Below are 19,419 nucleotides of genomic sequence, written 5' to 3'. Positions count from 1 at the left end.
AATATTATCACAACACACACACACACACACACACACACACACAGAGCCCAAAACATGGAGGAACTATTCTAGACGAAAGGAGGATATGTTCTAAGTGAGAATATTATCACAACACACACACACACACACACATGTTCTAAGTGAGAATATTATCACAACACACACACACACACACACACACACACACACACCCAAAAACATGGAGGAACTATTCTAGACGAAAGGTTTGGGGAGTGGGAGGGGAGATGTGCAGGAGAATGGAGAAATGAAAACTATGTGATGTATGAACCTTGATTGGGTCCTGGATTTAAGAAATACAAACAATTATAAACATTATGAACTATATTCATATTAGATAATGGTATTATGTGTTAAAATTTCATGAGTGATAAATCTGTGCTTATGTAGAATACTTTTTTAGTTGATTCATGATTAAATATGGGAGTACTTCAAAAAGTTAGTGGAGGGCCGAGCCCGTGGCGCACTCGGGAGAGTGCGGCGCTGGGAGCGCGGCGACGCTCCCACCGCGGGTTCGGATCCTATATAGGAATGGCCGGTGCGCTCACTGGCTGAGTACCGGTCATGAAAAAGACAAAACAAAAAAAAGTTTGTGGAAAAATAGAATTAAATAATATGAATTTTCACACAAACTTTCTGAAGTACCCTTATATTTATGAGTGAAGAATTATAATATCTGCAACTAATTCTCAAGTAGTTCAGCAAAAATATGTATATATTCATGTATATATTTTTAACTGCATATAATGACTGAGCGTAAATGTCATACTATTTTAAAGACTTGTCTAATTGAAAGAAAACCCAGAGAAGAAAGACAAATGACCAACAAAATGGAAACATAGTAAAAGGCATGCAAACCAAAACCATCTCACATCTCTTAGAAAACCGTTCCATGATGGTATGGAACAGTTGGAACCCAAATTTCCCACTGATGGGAATGGAACTTGGAATGACTTCTTTGGAGAAAATTTGGTAATATTTAGTTTGGAAAAGAAAATCCTATGAGCAAGAAATCCTGTGAGCCAGCAATGCCATTCCTAGGTATATACCCTGGAGAAATTTACATATGTACATCAGGAGTTGAATACAAGAATGTTCATAGCATTGTTTGTAATGGCAAGCCACTGGAAAAGTGACTTGTTTATTTTCATAGTATGTATTACCATACAGAAAGGAAAAAAACAACTAGATAAAGTACAGATATCCATTTGGGTGAAACTTACAAACATAGGGTTGAATAGGAAAAGAAGCTGAAGAAGAATTACACAGTATGATACCAATGATATAATGTTTACAAGCTTGCAAAAAAATACTATGTATTGCTTAAGGATACATAAATACATAGTAGAAATAGAAATTCTTAGGAATAAAAAACACCAAATTTAGGATAGTGGGTACCTCTTTAGGAAAGAAGTGGGAGGTGTATTGTAATGTTTGTTCTTAAAACTCTAACAGGTGACCATGTAGTTGTCATGTTAATTCTCACAAAAAAATAGGAATTACTGAGGTACTATGTACCATTCACTTCTCTAGACATTGGAGATACCTGAGAGAAGAAACAAATTTCTGCCTTTGTGGAGCTTGCATTCTAGGAAATGCGAAATACTGAATATATATCTTAAATGTTTCATTATAAAATTTAAAAATAATTTTTAAAAGAATAAGAAATATTTAAGTGAAACCTCAATTTTAAAATGGTACAGTCTTCTTCTCTGGGAAATCACCCCAAATCAATAAGGAGATGAAAAAGCTCCTTACAGACAGATTGAGCATTGGATAAGATCCATTATGAAGAGTGACTGTAACAAGCTTGGCAGAAAACAGTCACATTCTCCATTTCTCTATTTACCGCCCCCCCCCCCCGCCCACTCTCCGACCCCACTCGACTGCCCTGCGGGGTAGGAGTAAGAACTTAGCGTTAAATGTCTTCAAGAAACGCCACGAGCTCTGCTTCTCTTACCTGAAGTTTTCAATCGCCTTATGACTGGAAAAGGGGTATCTTCAGGTGCGGAATTATTAAGAAAAACATGGTGAGCTCCACTTCATTTTCCCAGAGACTTAGTTTTGAAGGACACGGACGAAGGAGGTGAGCGGACAAGGCCCGCCCTGACCCGCCTCGAGGGCGGAGCCTGAGTCTGCCACGCCCACCGGCCCAGAGGGGCGGGGCGACGTCATGAGGCGCGGTAGGTCCGGCGAGCAGACGCCCAGTCCCTCGGGCTGAGAGTGAGGGAGGCTTGGCGGAGGAGTGGCAAATGGGCGAGGGCGGGGCGCACCTACTGCATTTGCGCAAGCAGCCGGACGCCGCCGTGGGACCGCCCAACGCTCCTGTCAGCGAGTCTCGCGCTACCTGCCCGATGGCGCCTGCGCGCTGCGAACTCCACCCTTGGGGTCACCTGTCGAAGCGCCCCGCCCCCTTCGCCCCGCACAAGCGCACTGAGAGCCACCCGGGCGAGGGAGTCACGTGTCGCGCGCGAGCCACCTCCCCGGCGGGCGCTTCCTGTCGCTGCCGCTGCTGCCGGCCGGGGGCCACGGAGCCCAGGGCGGTGCCGGGCGAGGGAAGATCCGGGTTTGGTTCGGATCCGCTGCGAGGTATGCCCCGTACCCGCCCCCCCGGCTTGGGGAGAAGTGGGGACGGCGGGCCCGATGGAGGCGTCTTGGGCAGGGCAAGGGCAGGGCGGCGCGTCCGGTCGTGCAGGAGTGGAGGGCTTCGCCTCCCGCTGCGGACTCCGCTGCCCACCTCTCTCCTGAGCCTGGGTCCAGCATCGGAGCCGCAGATTTGGAGTGTCTGACTGACCTCGTCCTTCCCCGGAGCTGGGCACTCCCGTGGCCCTGGCTCAGTTGACGGCCCCACCATTCACCCGAGTCACCGAAATCTGACACCTGGAATCATCCTGAGCCCCCGCTCCCGTGCGACTACATCCAGTTAACCTCGGAGCCCTGTTGATTTTTCCTCCTAATTCTGGAATCCGTCCACTTCTCTCCATCCCCACTGCCACCCCCACGCTCCATCAACCGACTCCTTCGCCTGGACTGTTGCAAGATGCTCAGTAGCGAGATGGCTTCTTGTCTTATTCCCCCTCCTTCTTCCTGTGCACCTACCCTTCTGCAGCCAGAGTGATGTTTCTGAAACGCCGACCTGTTCCCTTCACGTCTCTTCCCATTGCTCTCAGAATATGCCCCAATGGTTTTTCTACTTTGCCGCTTGCTCACATTCCCATCTTCTCTTGTACCATTTCTGATCTCACATTTTATGCCCCAGTAACACCAGCCTTTAGTTTCCTTATGCAGGCCAAGCTGTTTCTCACCTCAGAATCATGATCAGGTTGTTCCCTCTGCGTGGAATCCTATTCCCCTGTCTTCCCCCCAGTTTCTCCATGAGTCAGTAGAGGCAACATCTCCAAGAAGCCTTTTCTCTATGCTGGATAAAGGGCCACGTTTGGGCACCCATAACCCCTGGAGCAACCCTGTGTGGTTCATGGATCTGTCTCCACCATGTAAATGTTCCTGGAGGTCTGAGACCATGTCGGATTCATTTCTGCACTGCCAGTGCCCAGCACAGGGTCCGACACATAGTAGGTCCTGTGAATGAGTGTGAGATCTCCGAGGGAATCAGAATGCCGAGTCAGGTTTCTCTAGAGCAGTGTTGTCCAATAGAACTTTCTGTGATGATGAAGTGTTGTGTAATCTTTGCTGTGCAGTGGTAGCCACTAGTCACATATGGCTATTGAGCACTTGAACTAGTGTGGCTGAGGAGCTGGATTTAAAATTTAATTTTAATTAACTTAAACTTGAATAGCCACATGTGGCTTCCATAATGGACAGCGCTGCTTTAGAGCCTTTCTGAATCCTTTCCAGCCTCGTACCCATCCTGTACCTAGAGTTACTTCCCCTAATCTGCCTTCCAAATTTGTCAGTTCAATAACTTTATATTGTGTGTCCACACTTCCCATTAAACCCATTAACAGGCGGTACCATCCCTTCGATCTCCCACGTTACTTGCTTCAGTGCTGTAATTCCAAAATTAGTATTATATCCTTTGGTGTTAAGCATTGCCTTCTTTGGGAGTTTACTAACCACACCTTACCACAGGTAGCACCATTGGGGGCGGGGCTTATAGGCTACTCCAGTCTGAGTCTCTTCAACTCCCCACTGGACAGGTATCTAGGTTGCCAAGATGCCAGGGCCAAGACCTCGGAAGGCCCCTCAGGCCAGTGGCCAGGGTGTGGCAGCTGCCAAGCAGGTATGGACATAGCCTCCTATACCCCTGGGCCAATTTGGGGGTGGGGGTGTGTGTGTCTGTAGACAGCTTGGGCAAACTGGGTCGCCTGTGTGGTTTCCCCATTAGTCCAGAGATTTTGAGCAGTACCTCCTGGAGATGGCAGAGCCCTTACAGACTCTAACTATCCCTGCCAAACACAGGAGAGGAGGCCTGAACTTTCCTCCTGTGTTTCAATCCAGGCTCCTGCCGTGATTACTCCACGTGAGTGATCTGGAGGGTTCCAGAGCCACTAAAGTTTAGTGTTCTGATGGGACTTCAGTGCTCTCTTGGGTTCCTCATTTAGGGTCACAGCTTTGCTCACCTGCTAAGGATGCCAGGGCTTGAGGGCTGTGGCCCAAGTGGGAGACTAAGGGGGTCTGTCCTCTAATTTTCTCCCTTTATTTCTTCTGATCCTAAGTCCTAAGACTTCTTAGTCTATTAAGGGAGGTGGAAGGGTAAAGGGCATAGACTCAAGTCACAAAGACCTTAAATTCTGGCTCTGTCACTTACAAGGCTGTCTTAGTTTCATCTGAATATTGGGATAAAAATAGGAACTACCTCTACCTAGAGCAGTCAAATTCATAGAGACAGAAAGTAGACTGGTGGTTACCAGAGGTGAAGGGAGGGAAGAATGGAGAGTTAGTGTTTACGGGGTAGAGAGTTTGTTTTGCAACATGAAGAGTTCTGTGGATGGTGATGGTACCATGATGATGTGAATGTACTTAATGTCACTGAACTCTACACTTAATGGTTAAGATGGTAAATTTCACGTTATGTGTGTTTTACCACAGTTAAAAAAAAGTAAGGCCTACCTCACAGGATTGGGGGACTACGATAATCATGTAGAATGTCAAGTACAGTGCCTGGCAGCTATTGCTTGTTATTATTATAATAATGGCAGTGTAATTTTATTGTGTTCTTCGTAGAGTCCCCAGGGAGATAAGTGTACCAAGGGGTAATGTTGCAGGCCTCAGTTTCCCTTTCTGCACATCGGGCCTAATAGACTAAAGAGGCTAATGACTGGGCCATTGGGATCCCCACGTCTGGCTCTGGGGCTGGCTCCATCCTGCTTTACTGTGTGGTTCCTAAGAATCCTTCTCTGCTCTCAGCTGGGGCTGTTTGTGGAGTTCAGCCCTGAGGACATGCTGCTGGGGATGGATGAGACTGAAGATGATGGGGACCTGGAGGCTGAGCTGCTGACTCTTACTGGGGAAGCAGGGACCACAGGCAGGAAGCCAGCACTCAAGGGGCAAGGTGAGTTTGCAACACTGGGCTGAGCTTGGTGCTGAGACCAGATAAGTGAAGGTTCAAGAGGGTCCTTGCCTGGCAGCTGGGAGGAGCCAGCCAGATCCCCTGGTCCTTCTAATATCTATGTCCCTCTGCAGCACTCTTCCAAGAGGCCATCCCACCCTACTTACATGTAACCCTGTGTGAGGGGAGCTCACTCCCCCCATTACCCCCCTTTCCCCACCCCAGGCTGCCCCCTCACCATTGTGGGCAAATCTGATTCTCAGGCTGATTCAGCCTCTGTCCTTAGCCCTAACCAGGCCCTGGTGTTGAGTAGGGGCCTGGTTAGCATGGATTGAATTGGGCACGTAGTAAGTGCACAGAAATTGTGTCAAATGAATATGTGAAATCTACCTCCACAGCCTGGATGAGGGCAGAGACCTTAGGCCTGGGAGGATTAGGGGGTCTAAATCTTACTCTTTTCCCACCAGGAACCCTCAGAGAGAACCATCACCCATCCCATGTGCCCCTGAGCTGAGGACAGTGGGAAGACCTGGGAAGGGGCTCACTGGTCTGGCCCTGTTTTGGTGTTAGACAAAAATGTGGCTTTGTCACTTACTAGGATTGCAGTGGTAGGAAAATGAATGTTGGTAGTTCTCAGTTTACTCAATATATAAAATGGGGATGGGTGGCTGGCTAGCTCACTTGGTTATTGTGTGGTGCTGATAACACCAAGTTCAAGGGTTGGGATCTCTCCACTGGCCAGCTGCCAAAATCAATCAGTCTATCAATCAAATCAAATAAAATGGGGATAACATTATCCATCTTGCAGAACTGTTGTGAAGGTCAATTGGGATTTAGAAATCTTTAGAGAGGTGGAAGGTGTGGTTGGGGGGAATGGAAGGATATGTCTGTGAATAACTCCTATAGGCAGAAGTGCAGAGAAAGCAGCAGATTGTTTCTTGTTGGGCCCAGGAAGGTTTCCCTGACAAGGGTCTTTTGAGCTGGGTCATAAAGGAAGAACAGTTTTCCAGGTGGGACTTTGCTATGGGAGGGAAGGGGGATTTCTGCCTGGGTGTATCCCCCGATACAATGGATTGAAGACCCTCCTTTATTCATTCTGGACCTTATCTGAGTTACACTGACCCTCTGTGACCCTCTTCCCCCAGCCCCCCTGCCCATGGCTCACATTGAGAAGTTGGCGGCAGACTGTATGCAGGATGTGGAGGAGGAGGAGGAGGAGGAAGAACAGCTGGAGGAGGATGCAGACCTACTGGTGCGTCTTCCAGGCTGGTTTCCAAGGGCTCTGCGGTCAAGCTTGGGCCTGTGGAGAGGAGGCCTGGGGTTTGTCCTTCTGTGTTCTCTGACTTTGCGTGAGTGCCTTGCCCTTCCTGGGCCTGTCTTCCTGACTGTATAGTGAGACATCTCCTTTGACACCTGGTCTGAGCTCTGCAGTTGGGGATTCTCAGATTTGGAGTCTTCACTGTTTTCAAGGCTATCCGTAGCCAGATTAAAGAAGTGTTTTGGTAAAGGGGACTTTCAGGCACAGTGACTGAAATATTGCTGGGGGGAGAGGGTTCTTAATTCTCAGGTCCTATCATGGGTATGGCCTTGAGGCCCCCAAGCTCCTAAGACTTGTGTCTCCCCAGACTGAGCTGCAGGAGGTCCTGGGTGCAGATGAGGAGGCTGGGCCCCTGGATGGCGATGAGGCAGCTAGCCCAGGCGTCTCTGAGAAGGAGAAGGGACAGGAAAACATTGACTCTCCAGTGCAGACAGCCCTCCTAACGGCTTCAGTCCCAGTGATTCAGGTAGGTTCTGGAGGAGGGTCCTGTGGGCCTTCCATGCTCCTGCATGTCCATGTGTAACATGCATGTAGCATGGCTTGCCCAGCAAGACTGCAGTAACCGTTTCCAGGACTCTTCCCCCAGCAGCTGTCCCAAGCAGAAACTGAGCATGAAAAACTCCTCCGTGGCGGGCGGGCCTCAAAGACCTCTCTGTTCTCCCAGGCCCCCCTCGACGCCATTTACTGGGCCTCTGTATTTGCTTGTGACATGGCCTCTGGCCTCTCCAATGAGTCTTTGCTTCCCACCTGAGGCTTTTAGGCTCTTTAGCTCCATCTTCTGGGGCAGCTTCCTCACAGGGAGGGAATTCCAAGGGCCTCAGTGGCCCTGGAGTGGCCCGGCCCTGAGCTGAAGTATCTGCAGGCTGGAGGGCCTTGGGGGCTGCAGGCTTTGCTGGAGGAACGGATCCACAACTACCAGGAGGCTGCGGCCAGTGCCAAGGAGGCAGGTGAAGCAGCCAAAGCCAGGCGCTGTGAGCGTGGCCTGAAGGTGAGTCAGGCTGGGCTGGAGGGCAGGGCTGGGGGCAGCGGGGCTATGGGCTGGGGGGAAGGCAGCAGGAGGAGATTGCACCAGTTGGGGGAGGCCTCCCCACTAGACTTGTGGAGGTGATGAATCCCCAGCCTGTCTTAGAGAAGGGTCCGGGCCGAGATGGCTGGCTGGGTCTCTGGACTAGTTCTCTCCCTCAGACTCTGGAGTCCCAGCTAGCCGCTGTAAGGAAAGGCAGGAAGATCAATGAGGATGAGATACCACCTCCAGTGGCCTTGGGCAAGAGGCCCCTGGCCTCCCAGGAAACAGCCGACAGGAGCCCTGAGGCAGAACCCCCTGCTCCCCCTGCCATGGAGTCAGGTATCTGGGGACATCCACATCCTGTCCTAGTTCCCAGGGTCAGAGCCCATGGCTTGCCTCCCTGGACTGCAACTATCCACTGTCACCAGCCACACCTCCCACAACAGTTCTTCCAGCCAGCAAGGCCTGTGGGTACTGGGAACCCAAAGCAGGCATCTTCTTCTTTGATCCTCATGCCCTCTCTGTAGGCTTTTGTTTCCCTGTAGATAACCCCTCCCAATGTGAGACAAGCCACCCAGGCAGCCCTTGTGTTTCTGCCCTGCCTGATTCAGACCCAGACCCACGGGACCTGTTGCTGGTCAGACAGAGAGAGTACAAAGTGGCTGCCCTCAGTGCCAAGCGGGCTGGAGATCTGGACCGTGCGCAAGAGCTCATGAGGATTGGGAAGGTATGACATCTGGCTCAGAAGCCCTGTGCCCACTCCTCATTTTACAGATAGGGAAAACTAAGATTCAGAGACGGAGCTGGATTGGACTTGAATGAATTGGCCTGAGGGGGAGTTGATTCAGCCCATGGTTTTGGGGTTCCCTGGCTACATCCACACTTGGTTTTCTTACTACTGCAGAGATTTGGTGCTGTCCTGGAGGCCCTGGAAAAGGGGCAGCCTGTGGACCTGAGTGCCATGCCCCCGGCACCTGAAGGTAAGTCTGGGAGTTGGCAGGGGTTCTGCTCAGGCTGGGGTTGGGGTTGGGGTTGGGGAGGAGTATCAGGCCTGAGCCTGGCCAGGCACCTCCACCTGCACCTCTGCTCTGGGTTCCCAGATCTGAAGCCCCTTCCACAGGCTTCGAAGGCCCCCACAGCACCCTCAGTTATACTCCCAGCAGTGGAGCGAGTGCAGCCAGTGATGGCCTTTGACATCCCAGCAACCCCAGGTAGGACAGGACAGGGGGGGACTGTGGAGGGGGAACCAGGGGAGGAGCAGGCAGAGCTGACTCCCTCTCCTCCCCCTACTTCAAGTGGCCCCGACAGAGCCACAGACGGTGCTGGATGCCCTGCAGCAGAGGTTGAACAAGTACCGTGAGGCGGGCACCCAGGCCCGGGGCAGTGGGGATGAGCGCAAGGCCCGGATGCATGAGCGCATTGCCAAGGTGGGCCCATGGCTGTGCCACCCCCTGGCCTGTGTTTGCCCCTTTCCCAAGCTTGCTACTCTCTCTTGGCTCCTCTAGCTATCCCTGGTCATTTCCGAGTCTTCATCTGTCTGTCTGTTCCTCTCTCTCCCTGGAGCTCTTGCTGTCTCGGGGCTCTTTTTTCTCAAAGACCTGCCATCTGTCCGTCAATCTTCCTCTCCCTGCCTCTCCGTGTCATGGAGGGCACAGAGCTTGTGGACTCCTGCCCACCATAGGTCCCCCCTTCCTTCCCTTGCAGCAATATCAAGATGCTATTCGAGCACACCGAGCAGGACTGAAAGTTGACTTTGCTGCGTTGCCAGTGCCTCCAGGTGAGTGGGGCTTGGCCTAGGGGCTCTATGAGGAGGTTTCTGAACAAGAAGGGAGGGTTGGAGAAATGATTTTCAAGTGTCTACCTCCACCCTGTGGAAGCCACCCATCCTGGCCATGCCCAGGCAGAGCCAGATAGGGCCCATGACAGACTTGTGCCCCCCTGAGGCTACTCCACCCCCTCCCAGCTCTGTCTCTCTCTTCCCCAGGATTTCCCCCCATCCCTGGCTTGGAACCCACTGTGGGCACCGAGGATGATGCAGTGGCTGTGACTTTGGCAGCTGCCCAGAAACTAGTCTCCTCAGAGGATACAGTCCTGGCAGATGAAGACCAGGATGAGGATGAGGTTTGGCTGAGGGCCCAAGACTTCAGGGGTTGGTGGGGGAAACAGCAGATGAGGGGTAAACCCAGATTTTGTTGTTGTCCATACTAATAAGCAAGTGAGGTACATATTCTTTTCTCCACTTAACAGCGGAAAAACTTGGCCACGGTCACCCAGCTAGGAGATAGCAGAGTTAAGATTCAAACCAAGGTCTTTCTGACTTCAGAGCCCAGGTTTCATCCCCATTACCCTGCTCTCTCCTATTGGGAAGATTAGATCAGAGAGCTTTTCAGGTGTCTTCTACCTCAGATCTTTTAGGGCCCAGGAGAGGAAGCCATTCAGGTCACATGGTTAGTGCAGCGTTAGGAAGAGCACCCAAGTCTAGGAATTGCTACGGCCTGGGTGAGGAACAGATCCTCTGTGACAGCCTCTTGGGCACCTGCAGGGTGAGCCCCCAGCACAGGCCCCAGAGGCCAAGAAGCCGGTGCAGCCTCTGGTCCCTTCATCCCGGCCCCTGACTGAGCCCAAGGCCTTGAGTTCTAAGGAGTCACTGAGTCCATCTGGTGAGTTGGGGACAAACAGGATGGAGAAGTGGAGGGTCTAGAGAGGGGCAGGCATGGCCCTAACCAGTGGCCCTCTCTCTTCAGTGCGGGAGCAGCTGGCACTGCTAGAAGCACGGAAACTACAGTACCAGCGGGCAGCCCTGCAGGCCAAACGGGGCCAGGACCTGGAGCAGGCCAAAGCCCATCTGCGGGTAGCTAAATGTCTTGAGGCTCAGATCACCCAGGCCCGAGCTGGCCGACCTGTTGACCTTTCCAAGGTGAGTTGTACATGGTTAAACATTAGGCAGAGGAGATGGTGGCAGGCTTCACAGGCAGGTCTGTGAACTAAGGCAGGGTCTGGGAGGAGGTGGGATTTGGATAGGATGTAGTGTCATCTGGGAAAGAGCCTTTTGCTTATGCTTCTCTCTGCATTATGGCCCCAAGAGAGACGAGGGGAAGGGAGGGTGGGCCGCTGTGGTCAGAGACGGCAAGGCCAGTGGGAGGCAGAGTGTTCCAGCAGCCTGTGATAGAGTAGGTGTGAGTTCCCATCACTGGAGATTAGTTCCCATCACTGAAGAAATACTTAGTTTGGATTCCTGAATTTTGGGGCTCAGTAGAGGAGTAATCTGACTCTTGGGGCCCGAGGGGCCTTGTGACCTGGGCAGGTGCCTTCACCTTTAACGGATGAGGAGGGTGACTTCATCCTCATCCACCATGAAGACCTACGACACTGCCAGAAGGCTGATGAGGTGTATGCCCAGTTACAAAAAATGCTTATGGAGCAACATGAGGTCAGTTGGTCACTTGTCCATTCCTCCCCTTTCAGTGCCCACTGCCTCCTGTGGGGAAAAGTGTGGTGCTCTGACCAGACAGGCCTAGATTCAAATTCTCCTCCACTTAATGGTTGTGTAAATTTAGGCAGGTTACTTCTCTCTGATTCACATTTTCCTCATCTGTAAAATGGGATGATAATACCTTTTTTTCAGGGTGGTTACAAAGTTCAAACAGAGTGGAAGGGAAAGGACTTAGTAGATGGGAGGGGAGATAGATATACATGTATACTTATGTATGCATCTATCTGAACTGCTGCTTGTTCTTCCAGAAAGTCTGCCTTCTGAGGTGATGTTTGAATTAGGTTTTGAAGAAGAATAGAAGTTTGATAAGTGAATTCTGTGGAATGGCTATTCTGAGGAGAGGAAAGAGCAAAAGTTTAGGCAGAAAAGTGTGGTGGGGCTTGGGAACAGTGTGCCCCTGGGCTATGTGTTGGGGAAGGAGAGAGGTGAGGCTACAAAGGAAGGTTGGAGCTTTGAGAAGTCAGGCTTTAAATGCCAAGTGAGGCAGGTCCTGCTGTGGGTTCTGAAGTCACTCTGGGCTCCTATTTTCAGAAGTGCCTGCTGTTCTCCAAGCAGTTCATGCACCAGGGCAATGTGGCTGAGACTACCCGGTAAGTGCAGGGCTGGGGCTGGGGCTTGTGAGATGGGGAGCAGAAAACAAGTCCTGCCATGCTGACGTGTGAACGCATCCCTGTCAGGTTTGAGAAGCTTGCTCAGGACCGCAAGAAACAGCTTGAGATCCTACAGCTGGCCCAGGCCCAGGGCCTCGACCCTCCCAGCCACCACTTTGAGTTGAAGACATTCCAGACTGTGAGGTGCCAAAGTGGAAGAGAAACAGTGGCTCTATGCAGGGATGGGGCAAGAAGCTGGGAGTTGAGGCTGGAGGCTTCTGTCCCTTTAGTGAGACTTCCCAGGCTTGGCCCTGCTGTAGGCACTGGGGCCAGTGAAGAGTAGGACACAGCACCTGCTAGTGAGGAGCCCAGAGCTGTGTGGTTGCTGTGGGAAGAGCTCTGGAGCGGGAGTCAGAGACCAAGGTCTGCATACGAGCTATGCCGCTTTTAGCTGAGACAAGATTTTCCTCCCTGGGCCCTCTCTCCTTCTGGTCAGCACTCAGCTGGGCAGGCAGGCAGGCACTGGAAGAGAGGACCTTGTTCCACTACTGTCCTCCATTTTGAGTTCTTCTGCTTTCTCCTTGGCTATAGGATCTTCTCAGAACTCAACAGCACAGAAATGCATCTGATCATTGTCCAGGGAATGAACCTGCCAGCCCCTCCAGGTAACCCTAGGGCCACCCCTACACAAGGAGGCTCTTGCCCAGACACTCTACTCCAAGCACTGGGCTCCTGGCCACTCTAACTCGACTCCCTTTTCTCCCTCACAGGGGTGACCCCCGATGACTTGGATGCTTTTGTGCGGTTTGAATTTCACTACCCTAACTCGGTGAGGTTCAGGTAGAGGTAGGATCCTCTGAACCCCATCTTTAGTTTCAGGATCTTGTGCTCAATTTCTCCCCATCCCTGGGAGGACTGGCTATAGGGAGAAGTTTGAAGGCCCTCAGACCCATTTTCTACAGGGGTCCCTTTCCTCAACAGTGACTTAGGCCAGAGTTCCTGGACCTAAGTATCTCTGTTTTTATAAGCTGTCCTGACTTCTCTCCCTTCTCACTGCTTTAGGACCAGGCTCAAAAAAGCAAAACAGCTGTGGTGAAGAACACAAACTCTCCAGGTGAGGACCACATGAGGGCCCCTTTCTCCTCCGTATCACACTGTTTATGTGGGCAGCACTTGTGTTTCCAAAGTGCTGTCAGATATATTATCTTACTTGGTCAACTCAACTTGGGAGATAGAGGCAGGTACTATTAACACTTCTAATATGTAGTTGGGGAAACTGAGGCTTAGAGATGTAAAAGGACTTACCTAGGGCCTTATAGTAAGGAGGTGGTAGAAATGGGACTTGAACCCAAGAATCCTTACTCCAAATTCCAAGTCCTTCCCACTTGGTTATAAACTGTGTCTAACAAGAGTACAAACGCACTCTGCTTCCAAGGCCAGGCCTTAGATGCTCTCTTCCCCTCTGGTGGCAGTCACCCTGAATTGCAGGCAGAGAAATTAAGAGGGGAAGTGAGCCGAGGGCCTCCATTTCCACTTCCACAGGAAGTCCCTGGAAGCCAAGCACCTCCTTGCCTTCTCTGCCTCTTACAGAATTTGATCAACTCTTCAAACTAAACATCAACCGAAATCACCGGGGCTTCAGAAGGGTGATTCAAAGCAAAGGAATCAAGTTTGAAATCTTCCACAAAGGGTAAGGCTCCTGTCAGTCACAATGCCAATGTGGCCTGGGAGAAAGGAATAGCATTTCTGTCACTGCGGCTGCCCCTGCTACTACTCAGGTTTCCTGCACTGGGTTCAGCCAGTTCATTCCTGCCTTCCCTGCCCAGTCCAGTCCTCTGCTGCCTCCTGTCTCCCCAGATCCTTCTTCAGAAGTGACAAGCTTGTTGGCACAGCACACCTGAAACTGGAGCGGCTGGAGAATGAGTGTGAGATCAGAGAGATTGTGGAGGTAGGGTCCAAGGGGTGGGCAAGGCAGAAGACTTGGTAAGGGAAGTGCCAATATTCACTGAATCCCAGTCTCTATTGTAGGTTTTTGTGTCCATTATTTAATTTAAAATTGTCCATAGTGTGCTGTAGAGTAGGTGGTATCCCCATTTCACAGAAGAGGTTCAGAAGGTTTGAGAAAATTTCATAGTCAGACAGATAGGAAGTAGCTATATTCTTTTCATAGCACTCTGGGCCACTAAAAAGTTCCCAAGGGTGATGGATGAGACAAGACCTTTGAGGGGTCTGATCACTTCTCAGCTTGGCACACAGACGCTTAGGTTTCTGGGGGCGGGGTTATGGTTAGGACAGTTGTCTGACAGCATGATGAAATGGAACAAGCTTCAGACCTAAAATTGATGAGGTATTTCAGAATCAGTGACCCACTAAAATACAGCTAGTTTGTGCTCAGGAATCGGCCCCCAGATAGCTCCTTAAGCTTCCATGAACTCATAGGATTGCACAGGCAGGGACTCTTAAGAGCTTAACTCTGACAGATGAGGAAACTTAGGCCAGAGAGGAAAGGGGGGTTAGTAATTCATACAGTGAATCTCTGGCAAAGCTAGGACCAGGCCCTTACTGATGCCGTTGTAGGCTGGGGCTTTCCCCACTACAGCCTACCCGCTGCCTGCCTGCAGGAGTTGTTCTTAACTGGGGTGCAGTCTGTCCTGGCCCCATGGAGGATGGTCAAACTTCTTGGGCCTGTTGCTCTGCTTTGCACCTGTCCAGGAGGAGGGTTAGGTAATATGGTGGGTGGGAAGGAACCCTTGGTCTGGGTTTTAGTCTTGATTCTACACACACAGTCATCCACTTCTCTCCGGGCCATCTGTGAAGAGAGGGTTTGGGCTCAGTGACTTTCAGGCTGCTCCTTCTAGGAGCTGCCATGGAGATTGAGGGTAAAACTGAGTGGGCAGAACTCTAGGTTTTTCATCTCTACTTCAGTCAGAGCACTGATGCTTACCTAGATTTATATATCACTTTTTGTAAGACTTACCTAAGACAACCACCACTGCCCCAAAGCAGCAGGAAGGCAGGGTTGTCATGAAATGGAGACTCCTGTGTTCATACTGCCAGCAGCCTTAGCTCCTCTCACTCCTTTCCTGGAAGTACAAGGGCCTGCCTGCTCTCAGCTTCTGTCCCCTCAGTTACCATCTCCTTCTCTGTTGGCCCTCACAGGTGCTGGACGGCAGGAAGCCAACTGGGGGGAAGCTGGAGGTGAAGGTGAGACTGCGGGAGCCTCTGAGCGGCCAGGACGTGCAGATGGTCACCGAGAACTGGCTGGTCCTTGAGCCCAGGGGCCTGTGAGGTGGGCAGCTCTCTGGGCCCTCAGAACCTCTGCCCCCTGCTCTCAGTCAGGGCCTCACAGAGACTCTTCTCTTATTCAACTCCTATCTGGGGAGAAAGCCTAGGAGTTTCTCATCTGTGATGAATACCAAGAGGCAAAACTGTTGGATAGAGTTCATGGGCTATTTCTTATGTTCCTCAACAGAACTGGGGAGGGATGGTAACTAACTATCTTCAGGAAACTCTTTCTAAAAGCTATTTGCTCTCACAGCAGTTTAGACTCACTCCCTATGCTTTGTGCCTCTGTGCAGCAAATGGTCAGCACTGGGAGAGGAGTGATGCCAGCAACTGTGTGCAGGAGCTTACTTTTCCCAGCTTTGCTGGCTACAAAAGCCTTTGTACATAAGACAGATGCTGCTACATGAGCACCAAAGACCTATACATGTACTACTGACCACAACCCTGGTCTTTCCTGTTGCTGGCTCCTCTTGGCCTCCATAGAAGCAGGCTGGATTCTAGGAGCCCCTCTCCCTATTGCTTCCCTCTCCCCCAACCTCCCCATCCCCCCAGTCTGGGTGAAGACAAGGATACCCTCATTGCTCTGTGCCATGAAGTCCTGCAGCTCCTTAACCCCAGCCTACAACTGTGTGCAGCTTACCACAGCCCCCAGTTGCACCATTTCTGGATGTGCCTTTAAAAGATTTAACTGTAGGGGATGGGAGAATTTGAGGGTGATCGTGAACCTTCTCTGCTTAGGGTGGGGGCAGGGTTCCATGACTCCAGTGGGTGACAGCCTGTCCCAGACAATTCCGTTTATCCCAGCTCTGCCTGTGCCTTGGTTCCTGACAGCTGCTGCACTAGCCTTCCTGCTTCCCAACATACTTAGTGGAAGAGGAAAGTTATTTTTGGTACTACTTGGTGGGAAGTTAGGGGAAGGGTATATCTTGGGTTTGGTCCATGCACCTAAGATAAAAGACTGTTAACTGGGGAAAGGAAAAAAAAAAAAAAAAAAAAAAAAAAAAAAAATATATATATATATATATATATATATAAAATTTTATGTAGCCATTTTTATTATTTAAGAAACTAGGTTTAATTCATTGTAGCAGTTTTATACTCTGCACACAGAGTGACCATCGAGGTCCTAAACAAAAGCCCTGCTCCCTGTCACTTTTTAAGCTAGAGTAGCAATAACATTTGTTACTGACCGAAACTGCCATTATGGCTTCCTCTTTTGAGTGAGGGCAGGGCAAGCCAGTCTTCTTCGGCTGATCACCTGGAGCTATCCCTCAGTTCTTTCCCAAGAATTCTCCTTTGACTTTGTTTTTCTGAATGGATGGAGACAATGAAGGGATTTGTAGTTGTAATAGATTTAATATTCAAAAACTGCAATATTCTACATTTCTTAGAAATAAACACCTCATCTTTTTTTCCCTTATTTGAAGCAATAACCTAAGATCAACAAAGCATTTCTCAAGATCATTTAAAAGGCTATAAGTGAAGCACATAATTTCAGCTTACTGATCACTATAGTACTGCATAAGCACAGCTCAGGATTGGGCTTTGTGTATCTTTTTCAGGGATAATAGGGCTGGACTGTGCCTCCCTGCTATTAAGAGCAGAGCTTTTAGTGGGTAATAGAGCAGGAACTACAAACAACTGACTTTCTTTGAAGAGCTCTCTGGCCAGTCTTACTTACCCATCATAAGTGAGCTACCTTAACTTCCACAGATGTGAGATTTAACACTTAATTTCAGTCACATATATTTGTCAAACAAGCAGTGGTCTAGAATGAAAAGGAAGGTTGTTAGCCTTCATAAGATGGCCTAGAGCAAAGAGGAGTTCCTGACCCAAAGTAGTCTTCCCCTTGGGGTGTGCATTCAACCCAGTGCTTACTTAGTAAGAGGGTTAAGGACCCCTGTGGCTATCCTCCAAGGTTCCAACCAGCCCTAGGAATTCCTAAATTCCAGCCTCTACTGGAAACTTCAACAGGAAGTTTCCTATGTATGGCTCCAAAGATTTTCCTTTACAATCCATCCCATTTCAGTCTGCTTCATTGCTATTTGCTTTTTGAAAAACAGACCCTCCAAGCTGAGGGAGGCAAGACAAAGCCACCCACTGGACTTGGAGACTGAGGTTCTTAAAAGGTCTTTATTGTAGCTAAGGCATGTGTGGGTCACTGGCAGGGGAAGAGCCTGCCCCAGCCTCATTTTGTCCTAAGATTTGTTCAAATACAGTAACCAAACGTTGGAGATTAGTGACTCATGAGAAGGTGGGAACCAGTCATGACCCAAATCATTTTTAAATTTTAAGTTCTTTGATTTAGTGCAGTGCAGACATTCTTCTAAATTAATGAACTGAATAAAATATGGAAGAACTTTATCTTAGAATCAGGAATTCTTGCTCACAATTAAAAGATTCTTTTGTGACTTTAGTATTTTTCCTTTCTCGTAGCACCATTCCAAACCCTGCATTGTTGCTTCCAAAATTTTGAGGACTTGTTTTCCAAATAAGTAAGGGCAGCTGCTTACTGTTAGGATGAAACCATGGGGCTGAGACTGGTAGGTCCAGGGGGCTTGCACCTGGTCCACCTCCATCACAGAAGGATTTTTTCTTTGGGCTTCAGCTGCCCAGGCTCTAAAATGGGTATCATTATTTCTGCTCTACTCCTTTGCCCTTCTGGCTATGTGTACAATCCCTAAAAGTCCATTACTATTATTAAGGTTATTGTTTTAGCATTATTATTATTAAAATAAAAAAACAACATCACAAACTTATTAATTCCAGAAACAGTGTTCAGCAGATAGCTTGTTTTGTGAAATGCATACATTATTCCCACATGGCCACTTATGACCGAGGTAAATTTAATTGGAAAATTTGGGCCCACCAGTATTCAGGAGACACTGTGGATGGGGGAAAACAGGATATGGGAACCTACACAGGCAAAAATCCCATAGCCCTAGAGTCCAGTAGGTCCTCAGAAAGTGATGATAAAAATAAATGGAGAGTGAGCCCCGTGGCTCATTCGGGAGAGTGTGGCGCTGGGAGCGCCGAGGCCGCAGGTTTGGATCCTATATAGGGATGGCCGGTGCGCTCACTGGCTGAGCGTGGTGCAGACAACACCAAGCCGAGGGTCGCGATCCCTCAAAAAAAACCATAAAAAAAATGGAGAGATTACATTGCTTAGAATTTGGTAAGTATTCAATAATTTTTAAAATTGCAATAAATTACCAGAATGGTGATACTATTCCACTTTGGTTTGGAAAGATCTCTATATCTCAGTCTTTTTTAAGTTTACATCCTAGAAAAATTTGCCTAGTTAGAACTATGATGTTTCAGCCCTTCACTTTATATAATTCTTACAATATATATTGTATAAAAATACAGATAAACAAGGAAAGAAACTAGCCGTGGCTGTTCTATGTCCAATTCCACAAGATGATTTTACTAAACATAAAAGATATTTTATGCAATTGAAAATGGACCTGACTATACAAGGTCAAAGTTTGTCCTTAGTGGGAGAATTACCAAGCTTGCATGATCCAGAATAATACATACAATAGCAAGATGTATATGGCTGAGCAGGAAGATAAACCATAGGAAAACAGGACCAGTCCTTGTAGAAGCTCCAAACTTCTGAGGTATATTTAGACTAAGCTAGATATTTCACTAAAAATACCTGCCCCTCTTAACAAGTGCTTCCTGTTACTGTCAAGTGTGTGGGGCGGCAGTCCCAGGGCCCAGTCCTTATAAACTAGTGCTTTGAGTCCTTACAAGCTGGTGAGCTAAGGGGCACTTACCTTCCCCCCCCCCCCTTAGAAGCTCTGAGTACCTCTGAGTTTATGGGAAAGGTCACAAATCACAGTCCTCTGCAGCCACCATTCAGCAAAGGCTTTGGAGAGGAAGATGTGGAATGTAGCTCCCCATCCTACAGAAAGAGGGATGAACCTAGCTAGACACACGTCCCAGGCCAGGCCTTCGGGCCTCTGGAAAATGGCTGCTGCTCCAAACAACTCCACAGCCTGTTACTGCCAAGTGCTAAGCCCAGCTCTAGCCAGTGGGGAGTGGCTTCTCACTGTCCCAGAGGTTGCACTAGTTCTGTCCTTTTACTGCAGTGGTATTAACTTCCACTTGGCTTGGGCTTTCAAAAGATGCAAGTGACAGTGCAGTGAGCTGCCCTGGAGCAGTATTTTTCAAACTGGGTTGTGGAATCCATTT

At 49.4% G+C, this 19,419-nt stretch overlaps 1 protein-coding gene across 2 annotated transcripts; it reads left to right on the top strand.

The window, feature by feature from the left end:
• The first annotated feature begins 2,470 nt into the window (after positions 1–2,470).
• Positions 2,471–17,947, top strand: CC2D1B (coiled-coil and C2 domain containing 1B). 2 transcript variants are annotated; one of them, XM_063105132.1, is made up of 24 exons: positions 2,471–2,607; positions 4,176–4,258; positions 5,386–5,530; positions 6,673–6,779; positions 7,153–7,311; positions 7,708–7,833; positions 8,031–8,190; positions 8,463–8,578; positions 8,756–8,831; positions 8,952–9,062; positions 9,148–9,278; positions 9,556–9,628; positions 9,836–9,972; positions 10,394–10,511; positions 10,596–10,768; positions 11,156–11,281; positions 11,876–11,934; positions 12,022–12,138; positions 12,526–12,599; positions 12,705–12,763; positions 12,997–13,048; positions 13,525–13,624; positions 13,792–13,882; positions 15,094–17,947. In XM_063105132.1, exons 2-24 carry the CDS (start codon positions 4,193–4,195, stop codon positions 15,220–15,222), a joined length of 2,505 nt encoding a protein of 834 aa, XP_062961202.1. In that variant the 5' UTR covers positions 2,471–2,607; positions 4,176–4,192; the 3' UTR covers positions 15,223–17,947. The 2 variants fall into 2 exon arrangements, with proteins under 2 accessions (XP_062961202.1, XP_062961203.1); XM_063105133.1 differs by lacking the exon at positions 11,156–11,281.
• Positions 17,948–19,419: the final 1,472 nt, after the last annotated feature.

The sequence above is a fragment of the Cynocephalus volans genome, chromosome 8 (genome assembly GCF_027409185.1).
Source record: "Cynocephalus volans isolate mCynVol1 chromosome 8, mCynVol1.pri, whole genome shotgun sequence".
Classification (NCBI taxonomy): Eukaryota; Metazoa; Chordata; class Mammalia; order Dermoptera; family Cynocephalidae; genus Cynocephalus; species Cynocephalus volans.
This window is presented reverse-complemented; position numbering and strand designations above follow the sequence as displayed.

Coding starts and splice junctions, on each gene's coding strand:
- CC2D1B (XM_063105132.1), top strand. CDS start 4,193: ATGCCAGGGCCAAGACCTCGGAAGGCCCCTCAGGCCAGTGGCCAGGGT. Junction 4,259..5,385: donor GTGTGGCAGCTGCCAAGCAG/GTATGGACATAG, acceptor CTCTGCTCTCAG/CTGGGGCTGTTTGTGGAGTT. Junction 12,600..12,704: donor GAACCTGCCAGCCCCTCCAG/GTAACCCTAGGG, acceptor TCTCCCTCACAG/GGGTGACCCCCGATGACTTG.